The 18621-nt window shown below is 38.0% G+C and overlaps 4 protein-coding genes and 1 long non-coding RNA gene across 6 annotated transcripts; 1 reads left to right on the top strand and 4 right to left on the bottom strand.

The window, feature by feature from the left end:
• Positions 1 to 216: 216 nt before the first annotated feature.
• Positions 217 to 5873, bottom strand: LOC17890086 (ABC transporter B family member 4). The gene is made up of 12 exons (XM_023785018.1): positions 5727 to 5873; positions 4897 to 5254; positions 4746 to 4800; positions 4479 to 4654; positions 4160 to 4381; positions 3838 to 4076; positions 2951 to 3750; positions 1999 to 2873; positions 1640 to 1906; positions 1275 to 1538; positions 885 to 1178; positions 217 to 789 (listed from the first exon to the last, which is right to left on the bottom strand). The coding sequence occupies exons 2-12, from the start codon at positions 5218 to 5220 to the stop codon at positions 436 to 438; spliced, it is 3870 nt and encodes a 1289-aa protein (XP_023640786.1). The 5' UTR covers positions 5221 to 5254; positions 5727 to 5873; the 3' UTR covers positions 217 to 435.
• Positions 5874 to 7918: 2045 nt separating this feature from the next.
• Positions 7919 to 9190, bottom strand: LOC111831198. Its single transcript, XR_002834426.1, has 2 exons — positions 9052 to 9190; positions 7919 to 8653 (listed from the first exon to the last, which is right to left on the bottom strand). It is a non-coding gene; the product is annotated as an uncharacterized LOC111831198 (long non-coding RNA).
• An 802-nt stretch (positions 9191 to 9992) lies between these two features.
• On the top strand, positions 9993 to 11997 carry LOC17889478. The gene is made up of 4 exons (XM_006294010.2): positions 9993 to 10365; positions 10485 to 11077; positions 11221 to 11736; positions 11831 to 11997. The coding sequence occupies exons 1-4, from the start codon at positions 10074 to 10076 to the stop codon at positions 11951 to 11953; spliced, it is 1524 nt and encodes a 507-aa protein (XP_006294072.2). The 5' UTR covers positions 9993 to 10073; the 3' UTR covers positions 11954 to 11997.
• A 341-nt stretch (positions 11998 to 12338) lies between these two features.
• Positions 12339 to 15054, bottom strand: LOC17889011 (peptide chain release factor 1). Of its 2 annotated transcripts, none has more exons than XM_006294246.2 (11): positions 14848 to 15054; positions 14630 to 14730; positions 14433 to 14531; positions 14176 to 14359; positions 14028 to 14076; positions 13860 to 13938; positions 13693 to 13767; positions 13517 to 13594; positions 13217 to 13375; positions 13031 to 13126; positions 12339 to 12945 (listed from the first exon to the last, which is right to left on the bottom strand). In XM_006294246.2, exons 1-11 carry the CDS (start codon positions 14969 to 14971, stop codon positions 12751 to 12753), a joined length of 1239 nt encoding a protein of 412 aa, XP_006294308.1. In that variant the 5' UTR covers positions 14972 to 15054; the 3' UTR covers positions 12339 to 12750. The 2 variants fall into 2 exon arrangements, with proteins under 2 accessions (XP_006294308.1, XP_023640772.1); XM_023785004.1 differs by having other exon boundaries at positions 14433 to 14535; positions 14848 to 14945.
• Positions 15055 to 15382: 328 nt separating this feature from the next.
• LOC17887694 (pectinesterase 4) lies at positions 15383 to 17538 on the bottom strand. The gene is made up of 2 exons (XM_006296332.2): positions 16373 to 17538; positions 15383 to 16295 (listed from the first exon to the last, which is right to left on the bottom strand). Exons 1-2 carry the CDS (start codon positions 17445 to 17447, stop codon positions 15607 to 15609), a joined length of 1764 nt encoding a protein of 587 aa, XP_006296394.1. The 5' UTR covers positions 17448 to 17538; the 3' UTR covers positions 15383 to 15606.
• Between the last annotated feature and the right edge of the window lie 1083 nt (positions 17539 to 18621).

Here is an 18621-nt window from a genome sequence, read left to right on the forward strand (position 1 = left end):
AGGAGAATAGAGAGAGAGAGAGAGAGAGAGAGAGAGAGAGAGGGAAGCAGAAACCAATCAGATCGTTGGTCATTGCATTTATATGATATAGTCTTTCTTGCTTTCTTGTATTTTCTATAAAAACTGTAATTGTTAGACACAACTATGAGTTATGAAAAAATTAAAATTTTGTCATCTAACAAATAAATAAAGATGTTATTTTATCGTCATACTATCTTCATAACAAACAAAAATGATATTTTTGGGATATTCTTGTTTTGAACACCCAATCTCAAATTGTATATACATTTATATCACACTACGTACCAAATAATAAAGGAGCAGATCATTTTACTCGAGATAGAAAAATACAACAACAACAGCAATAATATATATATAGCGGGGCATAATCGACCAAAAAAATAAAAATACATGGGGCAAAAAAGATAATTAAAGTTAAGAAGCTGCAGTGAGATGAAGCTGAACTAACGAAGCGTAAACTCCGTCTTGGATATTGATCAAACTCTCGTGTCTTCCTTTCTCAACGATAACGCCGTTTTTAACGACGGCGATTACGTCAGCATTTTTAATCGTCGATAACCGGTGAGCCACCACAATTGTGGTCCGGTTTACCATAACCCGGTCAAGCGCGTCTTGGACCACTCGTTCTGACTCGGCGTCGAGAGCACTCGTCGCTTCGTCGAGTAGCAATACCTTTGGATCCTTGACGATGGCTCTAGCTATTGCTACTCGTTGCTTTTGCCCGCCTGATAACTGAATTCCTCTTTCTCCCACCATCGTATCGTAACCCTAAAATCAGTACATATTATTTTCGGGTTATTTTGACCCGACCCGAGAACCATAACCACATTGATTTGGGAATTGAGTTTTTTTTTGTTTTTAACCTGTTGTAGACCACTGATGAATCCATGGGCGTTTGATAGTTCAGCTGACGATACGATTTCGGATTCACTCGCATCCCCTCCTTTGCCGTATGCAATGTTGGCTCTAATTGTGTCGTTGAACAATATTGGTTCTTGGCTCACAAGTCCCGTCTGCTGTCTCAACCATTTCAATCGCAGGCTCTTGATCTCTACACCGTCAAGAGTGATCTCACCTGAATCTGGATCGTAAAACCTCTGCAACAATGCGATCACCGTTGATTTCCCGCTCCCGCTTTCGCCGACCAAAGCAACTGTCTGAGAGGTGAGAAAAAAGAGAACAGAGATTGTCTCAAATCAAAGGCTCTACCTTTTGTTTTCTTCTTCAAAGAGTGATAAGTTTTGAATCCTAACCTTTCCGGCTCGAATGCTTAGACAAAGATCTTGGAATATTTGAACATCTGGTCTTGCTGGGTATTTGAAACTCACATGACGAAGCTCAATGTCTCCTCTAACATTGTCCAATACCCTTCCAGATTCAACACTCGGGTCAATCTTTGATTCCCTGTCCATGATTGCGAAAATCGACGCCGCAGCTACATCGGCTTTGCTTGAATCAGGAGATAACGAACTCGATTGAGATATCGCCATTGCGGCCATTGTCAAAGCAAAGAAAACCTGCATTGTTAATTAAAAAAAACATCATTAAGAATCAAGAACCCTATAAGCAGGGGACATGCATAGATCATCATTCTGTTGTATGTTTTGTTCTTATATACCCTGAAGACAGCGTCAAATGTTGTTTTGCCATCATCAACAAGGCGAGCTCCAACGTAGAAACTGGTAGCGTAAGAAGCGAAGAGGACGAAGAAAGAGAACCCGAAACCGATACCACTGACTATGCCTTGACGAATCCCTGTCTTCATTGGACCTTCACATTTCTTTGTGTACATGTTCATCACTTTGTCTTCTGCACAGAATGAAGCAACGGTTCTAATGCTCCCTACCGCGTCATTCGCCACTTGGCTTGCTTCCCCATACATTTTCTGCCAATGGTTACAGGTAATTTAATCGAATGATTGTGGCATAGAGAGAATCATCTAATTGTGTACTTATGGAAACCAGTAACTAGTTTTACCTTTGCATCTGCGCTGAAACCTGTCATGAACTTCATGTATAGAAATCCATTGAGTGCAATAAGCGGGAGCATCGCGAGGACAACGAAGGATAATTGCCAACAAGCCAAGAACGCAATGATCAAACCAGCCAATATAGATGAAAGATTTTGAACCGTCTGAGCCAAAGCATCCCCTACTAGACCACGGATTGTGGCTGCATCTGCTGATAGCCTTGCTCCTATGGTTCCACTTGAATTCTCTGGCTCGTCAAACCATCCAACTTCCATGTGAACCACTTTCTCAAAACACATACCTCTGATCCTCTGCACCAATTTACATCCAGCTATGCCAAAGAAGAACGTTTGTGCTGGGTATGCGATGATGGATGCGAAACCAAGCACCATGAATATGATTGCCCAGAAGCTTGTATCTTCTTTTAGCTTTTTAGGCGGTTGGAAAAATGCTTTGATTACACTTGAGAGTAGTATCCCAAAAAGAGGAAGAATAACACCGTTTGCTGCTGCGGATATTGATCCGAGTATAAGTACTGGAATCTCGGGTTTGTTTAGAGCAGCTATTCTGAAAATTGAGACTTTCTTTTGTTTGGTTTTCGGTTCTGTAGCAGACTCTTCTTGATCTTGAGCGTCGTTTCCGTCAATTCCTGCTGGAAAGCCAAACATATTGAAAGAATGGCGGCTGCTGTTTCCTCTGGATGATCCTCCTTTGCTTAGAGATCTGCCTAGCGACGATTTTCTCAAACTAGATTGTTTGAATGATTCAATCGATGACATCTTTTTCTCATCCGATGCATTCTCATCGGATTTCTTCTCTTCTTGTAGCCGAATCAGCTGAGAATACGCTCCTTCTGTGTCCTTTAGTAGTTCCGTGTGAGAACCTGTTCATCAAATTGGCCAAATCAAATAAAATCACATACACATATCTTTGAGTGTATAAGAATGTTAACTAGTTTACCTTTCTCTACTATCTTTCCTTGGTGAATCACAGCGATCATATCTGCGTTTCTCACCGTGCTTAACCGATGAGCAACCACAATTGTAGTTCGGTTAACCATGATTCTGTCAAGTGCTTCTTGAACCACTCTTTCAGATTCTGCATCAAGTGCACTTGTAGCTTCATCCAAAAGCAAGATTCTTGGATCTTTTAAAATCGCTCTAGCCACAGCTATTCTCTGTTTTTGTCCACCTGAAAGCTGAGTTCCGTGTTCTCCCACCATTGTATCCAAACCCTGTGGAAGCTTATCCACGAATTTAGATGCGTTTGCTAGCTCTGCAGCTGATTTAATCTCTTCGATTGTCGCGTCTTCTTTACCGTAAGCGATGTTATCCTTGATGCTAGCAGTGAACAAAACTGGCTCTTGACTTACAAGTCCAATCTTGCTTCTGATCCATCTTAGCTGAAACTCTTTCAAGTTAATCCCATCTATGAGAACTTCACCGGCTTGTGGATCGTAAAACCTCTCAATTAGACTCACAACAGTAGATTTCCCGCTCCCACTCTGTCCAACTAAAGCCACCGTTGTACCACTCGAGACAAACAACGAAAATCCACGGAATATTTGCTCCTCGGGTCTAGCAGGGTAAGTGAAATAAACATCTTTAAGCTCAATATCTCCCTTGATGTCATCCAAAACTTTACCGTCTGTACTATAAGAATCTATGTCAGGTTTTCTCTCTATTGTCTCAAACATCTTGTAAGCAGCTGCTTGTCCAGCTGCAAACGCGCTTAGGCAAGGCGATGCTTGACCTAACGACCTAAGGAAGGAATAAAACAAACCTCAAAATTATGGTCTCAAAAGAGTTAAATACACAAAAGACGCATTGTTGAAAAAAGGTCCTTACATGGATCCAGTTAAAACAGAGATGATGACATTAAGAACTTGTCCTCCTGTGTACCCTTTATCCAGTATTAGCTTTCCTCCATACCATACCGCTAAAGCGTAACTACAAAAGATAACAAGAAAGAGTGTTCCTAGTCCCAATCCAGTTGAACCACCTTCAATGACTCCTGCTTTGTAAGCAGAGACCAGATGTTTATTGTAATTGCTTATAGCTTGTTTCTCTCCAGTAAACGAAGCAACCTGTAAACAAAAAAAGAAGAACCTAAGTCTATGTGGTTTTGTTCTTTTTGTCTAAGTAATTGTCTATAAGTAAGCTTAATTACCGTTCTTATAGAACCAATTGTTTGCTCAACTACAACCGCAGCTTTCGCGTAAGCAGTTTGTCCACGAGAAGCTGTTTTAGCAATGACGATAGCCAGAAGAGCACCAGCCATTACAAGAAGAGGAATTGAGGATAACATGACCAAAGTTAGAAGCCATCCTCTAATGAAAGCTATCACAAAGCCTCCCACAAATGTTGATACAAGTTGTATAGCTTTCCCCACCTGCCACAACAAAACAAGTTTGAAACTTTATACAGTAATAGAGAGAAGACGTTTTGAAACTTTATAATGTTTTGTTGACATTTTGAAGTAGCTATACCTTCTCTCCCATGGCATCTTGGATTAGCACAGTGTCACCGGACATTCTTCCAACGACTTCTCCTGTATTTGTATCGATGTCGAAAAAGGCGATATCTTGTCTTAAGATAGTTTTTAGATACAAACTCCTTATTCTCGCTGCTTGTCTCTCTCCCGAAATCATCCAACCAGACAATTCTAATTAATTCAAAGACATCAAAAACGTTTTAACACTTTGTTTTCTTGAAATCTGTAAACAAAAGTTTTAAAATCCAATAAACCAACTTACGGAGAAAAGCAGCCACAAAAGTACCGATTCCAAGCCAAACAAACTTCAGAGCAATCTGTGAGTGAATTAAGAAAACTATAGTTTAGCAAGTCAACTCCTGAAATCAATCTTAACTAAAGACACAGAAACAAGGATCGTTTGTATGATTTACTTTGGAGACTTTGTCGGTTGTATCAGTCTGATTCTGTCCAAAAGCATCTATAAGGTCTCCGAACAGTAAGGTCATGATAGGGAAGCCGAGACCATTTCCGATAGATCCAAGCGTCCCGAGGAACATCAAGAGGAAATCAAAGGAATCTGCAAAAGCAAAGAGCTTGTAAAACGGCACCGATTTGGTTTTCTCATCATGTTCTTCCTTGTTCTTCTTCTTCTTCTCTGTTTTCATAGTTTCTCCTTCTTCTTTGCTGCCTCGTTTGGTCTCAGAAACCTCTTCAACTATATTTGAATCTCCGTTTACGCCGCTCTCTGAAGCCATAAGATTTTCACAGGTGCCTTATGTATGATCGATCCTAAGCATTAAAAAAAAAGAAAAAAAAAAAGAGGAGAGATATAAATAAGTGTTCTAAATCTGTGACTTATCTATGAATCGAGTTCATCAAAGAGTAGAGTAAATAGGCAACATAAAGGTGTCAGGCCAAGAACAAATGAAAAAGAAAAAAGAAAACAATACGTTGAAACCAAAACAAAGACTTTAGACAGCCCAAAACCAAAAGTTTCCTTTAGATTCAAGATCAGTCTTCTGTCTTCACCAACCATGAAAACAGTCTAAAGATCGGTTTTTGTATTATTATATCTAAATCCTTTTATTTATTTATTTTGTTTCAAGAAAAGAAATGATGAAACCTGACGCAAGATCTCTATCAATTACATCAAGGCAGCAACATAAGTTACGGTCCAGACAAATTCTAGAAGCATACAGCAGACAGAGTTTTTAGTGGGAAGATAAAGCAGAGAATCATATAATATAGTAATGATATGTACCTGGAATCTAGGAATCAAGAAGAAAGCTGGAAAAGTGAGAAATAAAAGAGTTTAGCGACTTCTTGGTCGCTCTCTCTGTAGTATGAAACGATATAAGAGATCTATCTGCTTACATATATTTTCTATATATGATTTGTAAGATTCATGTGAGTGTTTATATATGCTCTGTTTTCTTGACGAACAAGCCGTGACTTGCTCAAGAGAAAGAGAAAATGAATGTCAAACAATTAATTATATGTTATTTAAAAAGTCATTTGTGGAAATCAATCAACAGATATGGTCTTTACTTGTGTGTATCTAATATGCTAGATTTATGTGAAGCCAAAACACAAAAGATTAGGATTTTTTTTTTTATATATAAAAGAAATTGCAATACGTAAGATATCTTTTTCATTGTGTTGATTTTTAAATTATATTCTCTGACCATTCTTGTCTGATAATGGCAAAAAAGACGAATTGATCGTATAACGACTTTATAACGAGTAGTCTTAGCTGTTTCCTTCAACTACAACTCTGTTTACTACTATTATTTTAACATGAAGTAGTTTTGCTACGCTAGGACCGCATGATTTTTTTTTTAAATTTTATAAAATAAAATCTCCATCATTATATAAACTGATCAGTGGTAATTATTTAAAAACTGATCAGTGGTAATTATTAAAGCCAATTAGCTAGCTATGCTATTTAGCAGCTTCCATTTGTCATCCTAATTCAGTTTTCCCATTATTAAAACTCAGAATTTGTGTGAACTGGGATCAATACCACCAGTAAAAGCAGAATATTATATATATAATGTTCTTTCATACGCTATAGTTGACTTTTTCTCGTTCGGATTAGTTGTGAATTGTGAACAAATTGACAAGTGCAAAAATCGCATTTCTCACGATGGTAAACATAATGTCATCATAATTGCGTTTTGCCAACGGATGCCATAGAGAGAGCCATATGCGCATTGTAATGATGCAATGCAATGTATTGTACTAATTTTCTAAGTTAATAATAAACGCGAAAATCAGACTCCCATAAATAAATGTAGATGTCACTACTAGTAGTTGTACATATATAATGTATTTAAGCCAAAACATTATACTAAAATATATAGATTTGGAGTAGTAGTACCAATCCCACGTGAAGCTGATTTATCCCTTTATGAGCAAGAAACATTAATATTAAAATCGTTCAATATAAAAGAAAGTCAAAAAATGACCTTTCTTTGGTATTTTCCAGGGAAGCAGAGTGAAGAAGGAAGAATGGTCTATCCGTTTTCACTTCGTTGGCGCATTATTCTCATTCATCAGAATCAATGAATCTTATCTCGAAAAAAAAAAAGTCTCTTACCACTTACTATAATAAAAGAGCCAGCCTGACGTCATTCCTGACATATGCTCTTTCTTTCTTTCTTTCTTTCTTTCTATATATCTATCATCTACCCACGTACGCGTATGTATATAATACTACTTACTACTTGGGGAATACGTTTATCAAATAGTACTACTACTACTACTTTTCTAAGAAAGAAAATTAAACTACTACTTGCAATATTTTTCCAAAACATTGATGCAACAAATGACTACACCCTTTATACTATCGTGTGAGGCGCTTATCATATCTTTTTTTATGGAAAAATTGATTTTAAAGGATTTTTAATTTTTAATTTGTTTATCTTTTTTTTTATATATATTCCAATTAACTTTATTGATGAGATTATTCAAGGCCATTATTTACAAAAAAAAAGGAATTATAAAAACAGAATAAAACAAAAAAACGTGTTGATTAGGCGCGTTGACCTATCTGAGCGTGGTCGTCGAGTCGAGGCATCTCGGTCGCCAACACTGCCGTCCGAAGATGTCGGTTTAGCTGATTGATGTTTTCCGGCGCATTTCCACAGCCAATCGGTTCGGTTTTGGTCGAATCAGCGGAACCGAGGGACTTGGAAGCATTGGAGGCCTTTGTTTCATACAGCTCAAGAAACATAAAATCATCTTTCCATATCATTTATTTGATCGTTAACGTCGCTCGTTAAGCTGATCAAAACTCTTTTAACTCTTGTTCTTTGATGAGTCATCGTCGTCAAAGCTGGGAAAGAAAGTTTGAGTCGCTCGGGTCGGGTTGCCGTTTTTCTTTTTTACGAGTGTTTCAAGTTTGCACTTTTTTTTACAGTATGTGTTTGTTTTTGCAGTTGTCTTTTTGAGTTTCGAGTGAACATTATACCTTTTTATTCTATTTGTTCAACAGTTTCGTACTTTGACATTTGTTTCGACCATTTTGAGTGTTTCGACTACCAATTCGGACTAGTTTACGTTTTCATTTGAATATTTAGTTTACAGTTTTAAACCTCTGCAATTTCTTTATTAGCTTTTGTTATGTCTAGCTAGCGATTTTTTTGTTGGTAATTTTATCCCTCCGTTCCACGACGCTCATTTGTCTCACGTTCTACGCTCGTAGAGGGCCTAATTTATACATTCATCTATACCATTCACACTCTAATTATCTAACATTCACACCCTAAACCCTAACATTCATCTATACCATTCACACCCTAACAGACATCTATATCATTCACACCCTAACATTCATCTATACCATTCCCATCTATAACATTCACACCCTAACATTCCCATCTATACCATTCACACCCTAACATACATCTATACCATTCACACCCTAACATTCATCTATATCATTCACACCCTAACATTCATCTATACCATTCACACTCTACACAAGTATACATCTATGCCTAACATTCATCTATTTTTTTTCCTAACTCTCATCTATACATTGCACACACACTGCATTGTATCGTTATCAGGAAAGAATAAAAAAGAAAATACAAATATTGCTGCACGCACAGTGTCTGTAGCTTCATGGAAAACGCCACACAGTCCTAAGGCATTTTGGTTCTCCTTCTTCAAACCTCTGCAAAACTATTAAACCCAAAATCAAAACTCATTACAATCGTTTTCTCAACATGCATATTTTACAGAAAAATCTAAAGCATTTTACAAGTCAACAAATCCTTTCTTTCTATTTCATAAAAAGTGATAATCTCATTCTATGTTTTCTTAGACAGAACATATACAAATATAAGCCTTTCTCAATTTTTTATTTAAAAACATATAGAAATATTTCTAACTAAAAATTTCAGATTATGGGACAGGTCATATGATTAAAATTCAGTTTAATGTCTACAGCGTTAAAGTTAAGCCATACAAAATGGATTTAAAACAGAGCCTTTAGATTTTACGATAAACTCCATACATACAAAATGATCTAACATGTTAATGGTAAACAAACTAGAGGAACTAGACAAAGAGTACTTTACCTTGTAAGAAGATGAAGCTTTGTCCCGCTCGGCTAGAAACATAGATAGATTGAGTGAGGACTCCAAAAGCATGGAAGAACAGAAGTAAAGAGATAAAAACAGATTTTGTAGTACTCGACATTTGTAAGAATATTATGAAACCAAGTAAGAGGGATTCAGATTTCTGACCCAAGAAAGGAGTATTTATAGAGTGAGAGAGAGTGAGAGAGTCATTTTCTAGAAGTTCTGTAAAATAAAAAAATATTAGATTCAAACGGTAAAAAATGTTACCGTTGTGGTCATATTGTTCTGCTCTGAAGTCAAATCAAAACGAACGTTGGAACAATTCAAGTATACTTTATCTTTATTCAACGTTCATATATCTTTTTTGCTATTATTAATCTTTTGTAATCCAAGTTCATGAAAATCAATATTGACCCGCCCCGGGAAATCTGGATCTTGTTGAATTTGAAAACCCAACCTACCAAACTTCTATACTGCGGACAGAGCCCATATTAGCCCATGGGCCTAGTGACATATTAGAATGCACAGATAAGACGCAAACTTTTAAACCCATCTCTGAACTGAGAAGAGAAAGTTCGAAACTTTTATCATGTTAAGTTCTCTAGAGTGCAAGCAAGCAATCAACAACAATTGTACATTTATTATGATTGCATTCACAAATCAAAACACCGGTTATTTCTGGTCCACTCTTAATGAGGATTTCACCTTGATGAATTTGAATCACAGGATTCGGTTTTTCACCTGAGTTCGAGATGATCACTTTGAAGGCAATGCATATTAGAATGTACGTACTATATGATCAAAACATTTAAATGCATTGCTTTGATCTGGATCGAAAAGAGCAAGTCATGGGTCTACTCCCTCAATAATCGCCACTAAGATAACAAAGAAGGCTAACAGCTTCTTTGACTTTTGGAAGCATTCATTCATTACAGATTGAATCATTAACCAACTACCACTACAGTCCACTCAAAATGAAAAAGCTTATATAGATTAACAAAAAAACTAAGGAAAACTAAATGCACAAGCATAGGAAAAAACTAATGCAGCAATTGGCTCTATCCGTGATAACCTTGCTTCTCCTGGTTCATGGGCACGAAGGATCAGCGGTTGGAGATCCGGGGATGAAGAGAGATGGTCTCAGAGTCGCGTTTGAAGCTTGGAACTTCTGCAATGAGGTTGGCTTCGAAGCTCCTCACATGGGTAGTCCTCGAGCCGCTGATTGCTTCGATGTCTCCTCTAAATACAGCAAAGCACACATTATGTTGAATCATTCACCACACATAGATGACCAATCAAATACCGCAACAAGTAAACTTCTTCTTCTTCTTCTTCTTCTTCTTCTTCTTCTTCTTCTTCTTCTTCTTCTTCTTCTTCTTCTTCTTCTCCCTCCTCTGTTTTCTCTGTTTTTAAGCTATAATTTCTAGCAGGTGGGTATTCCTTGGCGCACAAGGTATCAGATTCGGATAACGAGCTAGGGATAGGAAAGCCTAAACCTGGAATCATATCAGAATTAGCATTGCATAACCCTGACCTTTACGCGGTCGAGAAAGAACTCTACCTAGGCTCTCTCTGTCAAGTCCCAGACAAACCAAACCCATGGAGTTTCTGGATGGTCATGCTCAAAAACGGAAACTACGACACAAAATCTGGTCTTTGTCCTCAAAACGGCAAAAAGATCCCACCTTTCAGTCAACCCGGATTATTCCCCTGTTTCGGCAACGGCTGTATGAACCCACCGACGCTGAACCACGGAAAGACCGAGCTTCTGGGAGATGGTCAGACCATGAGGGGATGGTTCAATGGTACGTACGAGCTAGAAGCAGATTTGGGAAATGGGTTGGATGGGATAAGTTATTATGAGGTTGTGTGGGAGAAAAGAGTTGGTGTTGGTGGTTGGGTGTTTAAACATAAGCTTAAGACTTCAGCTAAGTACCCATGGCTTATGCTTTACCTCAGAGCTGATGCCACTAAAGGATTCTCTGGTGGGTACCATTATGACACTAGAGGAATGCTCAAAACAGTAAGTAACAGTACTAACTTTAAACTTCTTTTGTAAACTTCTTTTTTATTCTTGTCTTGAAAAGAATATCTAACCAACAAATGTTTCAATTAGTATTTCGTCTAAAATTTGCTCACAAGTAGTGATATGTGAATTTGGTTTAGCTTCCGGAGTCGCCAAACTTCAAAGTGAGACTAACACTAAATATCAAACAAGGAGGAGGACCAAAGAGTCAATTCTACCTAGTTGACATCGGAAGCTGCTGGAAAAACAACGGCCAGCCCTGCGACGGTGACGTAACCACCGACGTAACTCGATACTCGGAGATGATTATAAACCCCGAAACAGCAATTTGGTGCAACCCCAAGAGTCTACACAATTGTCCACCGTACCACACGTTTCGAAACGGCACCAGAGTCCACCGTACGGACCAGGGGAGGTTCCCTTACGAGGCTTACCATGTTTACTGTGCGCCTGGAAACGCAAAGCATCTCGAGCTTCCGGTGGGGACTTGTGATGCTTATAGTAACCCGCAAGCTCAGGAAATTTTACAGCTTCTGCCTCACCCGGTTTGGGGTGAATATGGGTATCCGACCCGGATGGGTGATGGTTGGGTGGGTGACCCGAGAACTTGGGAGCTTGATGTTGGTGGCTTGTCCACTAGGCTTTACTTCTACCAGGTGACTGATTGATTCTTTGAACCGGTTGGTTCGTTTATTTAATTTATCGTTGTTGTTTTCTTTTGATATATCCGGTTTCGGTTTATGTTTGTAGGATCCCGGTACGACTCCGGCGAGGAGGATTTGGACATCAGTGGATGTTGGAACGGAGATTTATAAAGAAGATGAAGCAATTGCAGAATGGGATCTCTCTGATTTCGATGTTCTTATTACTTGATTTAAAAAAAAAATCAATTCTATACTATAAATAAATATTATTATTAGGAAATTCATCAATAATTCCCATTCTTGTGTTAGCATTATTAAACTTCTGAACCAAACCAAAAGTTTGTTTTACCCTAAAATTAAACCAACCAGAATGAACTAACTTTTTTTTTTTGTCGACGAATGAACTAATTTAAACATAAACCAACCAACGTTACTAATTTTACTTTCAAAAAAATGTATAGTGTGTGTACTTGCGATGTGCTTTTGGGTCCTACCACGTGGCAGCTTAATTATTTCTCTACCTTACAAAGTAGAACCCTCTGGCTAAGTTAGAGAGTTACCAATACCAAGGGAATTGATTAATAATGGGTTGTACTCCTTTTTAGCCAGATCGCGCAGTACAAGACTTTGCAAAACAAGGGAGTACAGATATTTCTGGTGAATTCTTGTGTAGTACATCACAAAAGGCGTACGATTCCATAATCTATTTAAACCCTACGAAATAAACACAAACACAAACAAAGTCACTCAATGACCTGGCCAATTTCTAAGGGTACAACAAAGACGAAGACAAAGTGGTAATGAGATAGACAGGGAACAAGCAGAGCATGGATTGAGTTTACTAAAACACTATACCACTGTGTTTTGTCTCTACCCATGCACTGCCTCTTCCCTGGCTCTCCCTCTTTCTCTCTATTTCTTTCTCTCCTTTAAAATTTCCCAGCTTTCAATGGATTCTATTACTACTGCTAACGGTTGTGACAAGCTATGGGTTTTGTGGGTCTGGTCTACCTCTGTCTGTGTCATTCATGAAGTTGAGCTGAAAGAAGCAATTGCGTCCATTTCTTGACGTAAGAGAAGGGCATCAATGAACATGTCCAGATTTTCTCCCTGCATCATATCTTCAATGGCATGGTGAGTGATTCCCACACGGTGATCCGTCACTCTCCCTTGTGGAAAATTGTACGTGCGGATTCGTCCAGATCGATCTCCGCTGCCAATCTATTATTGAGATTACGCATCCATCAGGTAGGAAATAATTTTTTTACTGAAAACATAATAAAAACATTGTTTATTTCATATGTACCTGTTCCGACCGTAGCTTTGATCGACTGCTCTGTATTCTCAACCTTTCAATTTCATAGAGTCTTGCACAGAGTACTTTTAGTGCTTTGGCTCTATTCTGTTACAAAAATATGAAAATTTCAATACAATGTTACAATTTGAGGGAGTGAACTAGTGAAGGGTAGTGCGTAAGATGAATGTTTACTACCATATGTTGTGATCTTTCATCTTGGATTGAGACCATCATCCCGGTTGGAAGATGTATTATTCGGACTGCGCTGTTTGTTGTGTTGGCGTGTTGACCACCACAGCCACCAGACCTGTAAGTATCAATCCTCAAATCTTCATTCCTTAGCTGAACATCTACCTGTAAGTAGCCACCAGTAAGACAGATGATGTAAGACTATATAAGTTTGTAACTCGTAATATTAATCGATAATAAAGGTAATAAAAGAAAATGCAAGTTTGTAATATGATGTCAAAGCTAAGATTGGAGGAACTTTGTTACCTCATCAGCCTGGGGAAGGATGGCAACAGATACAGCGCTGGTGTGAATTCGTCCAGATTTTTCTGTGATAGGAATACGCTGTTGAAAGAAGTTTAAGTGTGAGTAACTAGAGAACGTTATGTGAATATGCATGAAGAGTCGAGAAAAATAAGAACGTGATCCATATATAAACATACCTGAACCCTGTGAATACCACTCTCGAACTTAAGTTTTCCGTAAACACTAGCTCCACATATTGCAGCACTGGCTTCCTAGCAATTACATTCAACATCTTAGCTGCACTATAACAGAGCTGTAGTGAAATGCTAATAATCACAGGAAGAAGAACATAAAAGTAACGAACTTTATATCCTTTCATATCCGACTCGGTGATGTCTACAATTTCAAACTTCCAACCCTTCTTCTGTGAATATCTTTCATACCTATCAATATTCCAAAGCCATATATATAATTAAAAATACGATAAGAAGAAGGATACTCGCTTCTACCAACAGTATATGGATGAACTTACATTCTGAATATGTCCATGGCAAACAAAGAAGCCTCTTCTCCTCCAGTACCTAACCAAAAGATCCCGATCTTGATCAAAATGGAAAAACTACAGAGAGCCTTTTGAAGTTTATAGATGAAGTTGGAAGCGTTAAGAAGCATAAGTGTACCTGCTCTCACCTCCAAAATGCAATCCCTCTCATCAGCCTCATCTTTAGGAAGCAAAGACTTAAGCAATAAAGTTTGAAGTCTTTTTTCTTCTTCCATGGCTTCATCTAATTCACTTACAACCATATCAAGCATATCCCTATCATCTGAGCATTCCGAGACCAGGGATCTCAGTCCATCAATCTCCTGCCAAAAAGAGTAAAAACCTAATCAATCAAATGATGATTTCTGGGAGGAGATAGATACAAAAATTCACAACCTTTTGTTTGGCCCTCAAATCAATGATCAGCTCCATTGAATCTCTCAGCTTACGAAGCTCCTTATTAGCTCTTGAAAACTCTTCTGGTGAGTACTCAGGCTGTCTTCGAACAAGAGAAAACACAGTTTATGGATCATGTCAAAATCAACAAGCAAAAGGAAAGGTTAATACAGCAACGAGCTTAATCTCCGGATTACCTGATTGATAAGCTTCTGAAGAAGAGCATTTCGGTGTTCTATGGCCGATAACCTCTGATCCATTATCCTAATAAGATCTGGAGACAACTGAGGTTCCATTTCTGCAATCATAGATCCAAAATCAGTCAACACTAAACTCGAGTTCAGTGCAATCGTTAATCAGAAAACACTAACAAGCTGATTGATTGATTGATTTTGGAGAATAGAAACAAACGTACCGGTGGTGTACAGACGAACCATCGTGGACGAGAGAAGCGATCGTATGCTACGATCGTTTACTTGCGTACCTCTCGCGCAAAATCTAATCAGATTACTCAACAAATGTGCCCGAATCAACCTCATATTTCTCTTATTAGCGGAAATTGTAGAATTGTTTTTCGATCTGTTTGGTTGATTAGGTACCAGAACTTTTGTCGGAGGTCGGTTTCTCTCGTCGCCGTCGAGACAAAATAAAACTCAGGTTATGTCGAGGTTTTTGGTATTTTCGCAATTCCAAATCCTAATAAGGGTAAGTTCGTCATTTGATCTAACCTTGAGAATTTGTGATTAACTTCTCTAAATAGTCATTAAGCTATAGCTGACGATAAAAACATGAAATATCTTTCTTTCACCTGTTCAACAAAACAAAAAACATGAAATATCTCTAAAATAGTCGGTCATTAAGTAATCATTTAAATAAATTACAGAACTGACGATAAAATAAAATATTGTAAATTTTTAACAAGATTGTTAAACGTAATGTATCAGAACAAATTTCATATTTCTAAAACATGAAAATAAAATCGTAATTCAAACAATATAAACTTTTCTTGAGAATTCCTTTCATCTTTTCATACGTGAGACAAATAAAAAGCAAATTTTACAACTTTATTTCCCCCACGCATATTATAACCCTATAGAAAATAACATTGTATTTTCACCTTTCACATGAGCACGTACTACTTTCTTTTATATATATAAAGTGTGATTCATACGCTTTATAATCCAAGCGTGACAGGAACATTGGCTTCTTGAATCCAGTTAATCGGACCTAACCAGTTGGGAACAGCGAAGTCATTGACCTCAGCTGCAGATCTGGCGATCTTAGCCCAGTTAGCTCTTCTGTTATTGATAGCTCCTGGTCCACGGTTGTTGTACTCAATGTACTTACATGACTCGTGGAAACTTTCCCCATCCCAAATCCTCCAACCTTCTGGTCTAATCAAATCTCCCATCTCGGTGTTGACAATCACGGTGGTCGAGAATTTCTTCCACGGCCTTCCCAAGTATGACGCCACGGTCAATCTCTCTGGTGTTAGTTTTCTGTCTGGAACGATGCGACAGTTTTGGAGGACGATACCGATTTTCACCGCGAAGCCAATTTCATTTCCATCAGCTGTGACCGTGTTGTATTGTCCCTTGCTTCCTTTACGGACAACAATGAGTGAGTTTTGGATCACAGTTGCAGATTTGCCGAAGATGAAGTCGACTGTTCCTGAAACGACACAGTTTCTATAGAACTGACGACCGTTGTTCACGTACAAGGTGTCTTGGTAACCGTCGAACCTACAGTTGAAGATCACGGCACGGTCTCCGTTAACTCTGATAGCCGCGGCTTGGTGTCCCAAAGGACCGGCGGTGTTCTTGAATCCTATCCATTTCGCCATGAATCCTTCCGATTCAACCTCTGCACGCGATAATATATAGAAAACATGAATTATGTAGGAAAAATTATCTAGTTAGTTAGAATTTAACGAGACTTACGAACTGTGGCACTAAGGGATGTGGTGGTTCCAGGGCTGAGACCAACACTTCTGTTGTAAGTAATGACGGTCTTTCTTGCACCATCTCCGAACATGAAGATGTTGTTCTTCTTCTTAGGAATGATTACTTGCTCTCTGTAAACACCCGCCTTGATGTGGATGATGCATCGCCCTGGGTTTTTCTCAGGACAAGCATTAACGGCTGCTTGAACCGTCTTAAATTGTCCGCTTCCGTCCTTAGCCACCACAAAGGTCGCTCTGATGCTACCACTACCGCCGCCACTACGGCCACGTCCAGCCCTAGCCATGAGCTTCCTGTCAGCACCTGAAACCCATGTTGGGATTTTGGTCTGGTCCATGTCTTCAAGAAGACGACGAGCAGGACCATCTGGGTCGGCAACGGGAGATTCATCAACAACAGGAGGGGCTCCTTTGTTTACAGGAGTTTCGCCTGTTGTGTTCTTGAATTCGTCAACCTTGTTGTTAAGCTTGGCCATAGCGCTAACGACAGTGTGGAAGATGTCAATAGCGTTTCTAGTGAGAATCTTGGAGTCTACAATGCCATCTTCAATCGTCTTTCGTAAATCTTTTTCTTCAATATCGTCAAGACAATCAGTTTGGTAATTGTAAACACCTGTTATCCATTGTTTAAGCTGGTCGAATTTGCTTCCGATCTGGTTAAGATCTTCACCCATTTCCTCAATAATGGTGGCGAGATCCTCAAGCGCGTACATGAAAACTCGCTTGCAGTAATCAAGAACGGCTTTGTTGTTTGGTGAGATGCTCGAGCCCATGTTTCCTTCGGTTTTACCCGTGAAGTTAGATGATTTGGTTATTGCGTCTTTTGTAGCGAGCAGGAATGCCTTTATCAGTTTGTTTGGGTCTTCACTCTTGACCGGCTCGAGAGTTTTGACACATGAGGCTTTGTCGGAAGTCGACTGGCAAATTCCTTGAACCGCTTTCATCTGCGGAGACAGATTAGTATCACCATTTTTGTTCATGAAGGCAACGACTCCTATGACTACTCCGACTATTAAGAGGATGGAGGCTACCGAAACAACAACTTTTCCGATCATTTTTTAGATTTTTTTTTTTCTCCCTCCGGTTTTATTTAATGGTTAATCGGAGAGGGATGGGCTTTATTAGATAAAAGCCAAGTTCTTGAATGACTTTGGCCAGTAGATACTGCGATGGATTCTCGAGGTTTATATAGAAGCATTTTAGTTTCTAAAATTAGGAACGTGCATGGATTTTGCATGGTGAGGGATCGATGTGAGGTTGACGATTGGCTGAAAATATTGGGTCAAAAAGGCTTTAAATAACGGATGACAAAGGATTTTGATAAATTTGCAGTTCCAAATCTTAATAAGCGTAACTTCATCCATTCAATCTATTGTCTACAATTTTGGGATTAACTTCCTAAATAGTCATTAGTATAAACTAAGTCAAATGGTATGATTTAAAATCTGTTTAATTTTTACAACCGTTTTCTTATATAAACTTTTAATTAATTTTTTTTGTTAGGAATTCAGATAATAGATCTAAATAAAAATGGGAAAACAAATTATATTTTTGTAAATTTTTAGTTATCAATTGTTTCTATTCAGTAACAAGATCTTCAATCCAATTAATTTTCCCTATCGGTTGGTAAATTTATTATTAAAGTTTTCTCTATTTAAAATATGGAAACTAAATAAATCAACTTGAAAACAAACAAAAATGAACGAAAAGTTGTTAAAAAAATTATATCAATATTTTAGGATTACATGCATAAATAGAGGAGAAAAACACAATGAGATGCAAATATTTGACCTTTATTGTTTCAAAAAAAATATATTTGACCTTTGTAGGTAGGTCGGTTAAATAAGATTTTTGCGAGGGTTTATGATGTGAATATTAGTTTGTGGATACAATTCGCAGTTTACAACTTGAGAAATCTCCTTCTCCTGTTCCGACAATAGTATCTAAAGAGAATCAATCAAGATGTACGATGTAGTACTTGTTCATATGAAGCATCATTATTTTATAAAGATGTCTTTTTACGTTGTTTTTGTGGAACTCCTAATCAACGTTATTTGGAAAATAGATAGGACAATCAACTAGCCGTTGGGAAAGAAGATTAGTATCTCTGAAAATATGTAGATACATAGCATTGAGTTAAAAAGAAAAACCAAATTCTTTTGAAAAGTTTCCTTTTTTATATCTTTGGGGTAAAAAAAAAATAGAGGAATTGACTACAGCTAAGTGATG

The sequence above is a fragment of the Capsella rubella genome, unplaced genomic scaffold (genome assembly GCF_000375325.1).
Source record: "Capsella rubella cultivar Monte Gargano unplaced genomic scaffold, Caprub1_0 scaffold_4, whole genome shotgun sequence".
Taxonomy (NCBI): domain Eukaryota; kingdom Viridiplantae; phylum Streptophyta; class Magnoliopsida; order Brassicales; family Brassicaceae; genus Capsella; species Capsella rubella.

What these genes read in the sequence shown, in the direction of transcription:
- LOC17889011 (XM_006294246.2), bottom strand. Translation starts at nt 14,971, where the DNA reads ATGAGGTTGATTCGGGCACATTTGTTGAGTAATCTGATTAGATTTTGC. An exon ending in ATGAAAGATCACAACATATG is followed by an intron (nt 13,127 to 13,216) that starts GTAGTAAACATT and finishes TTTTTGTAACAG; the next exon opens with AATAGAGCCAAAGCACTAAA. An exon ending in CAAAGCTACGGTCGGAACAG is followed by an intron (nt 12,946 to 13,030) that starts GTACATATGAAA and finishes TCTCAATAATAG; the next exon opens with ATTGGCAGCGGAGATCGATC.
- LOC17890086 (XM_023785018.1), bottom strand. Translation starts at nt 5,220, where the DNA reads ATGGCTTCAGAGAGCGGCGTAAACGGAGATTCAAATATAGTTGAAGAG. An exon ending in CAACCGACAAAGTCTCCAAA is followed by an intron (nt 4,801 to 4,896) that starts GTAAATCATACA and finishes ATTCACTCACAG; the next exon opens with ATTGCTCTGAAGTTTGTTTG. An exon ending in TAAGCATTCGAGCCGGAAAG is followed by an intron (nt 1,179 to 1,274) that starts GTTAGGATTCAA and finishes CTCACCTCTCAG; the next exon opens with ACAGTTGCTTTGGTCGGCGA.
- LOC17887694 (XM_006296332.2), bottom strand. Translation starts at nt 17,447, where the DNA reads ATGATCGGAAAAGTTGTTGTTTCGGTAGCCTCCATCCTCTTAATAGTC. An exon ending in ATCCCTTAGTGCCACAGTTC is followed by an intron (nt 16,296 to 16,372) that starts GTAAGTCTCGTT and finishes TATCGCGTGCAG; the next exon opens with AGGTTGAATCGGAAGGATTC.
- LOC17889478 (XM_006294010.2), top strand. Translation starts at nt 10,074, where the DNA reads ATGCACAAGCATAGGAAAAAACTAATGCAGCAATTGGCTCTATCCGTG. An exon ending in CCAATCAAATACCGCAACAA is followed by an intron (nt 10,366 to 10,484) that starts GTAAACTTCTTC and finishes AATTTCTAGCAG; the next exon opens with GTGGGTATTCCTTGGCGCAC. An exon ending in CTAGAGGAATGCTCAAAACA is followed by an intron (nt 11,078 to 11,220) that starts GTAAGTAACAGT and finishes AATTTGGTTTAG; the next exon opens with CTTCCGGAGTCGCCAAACTT.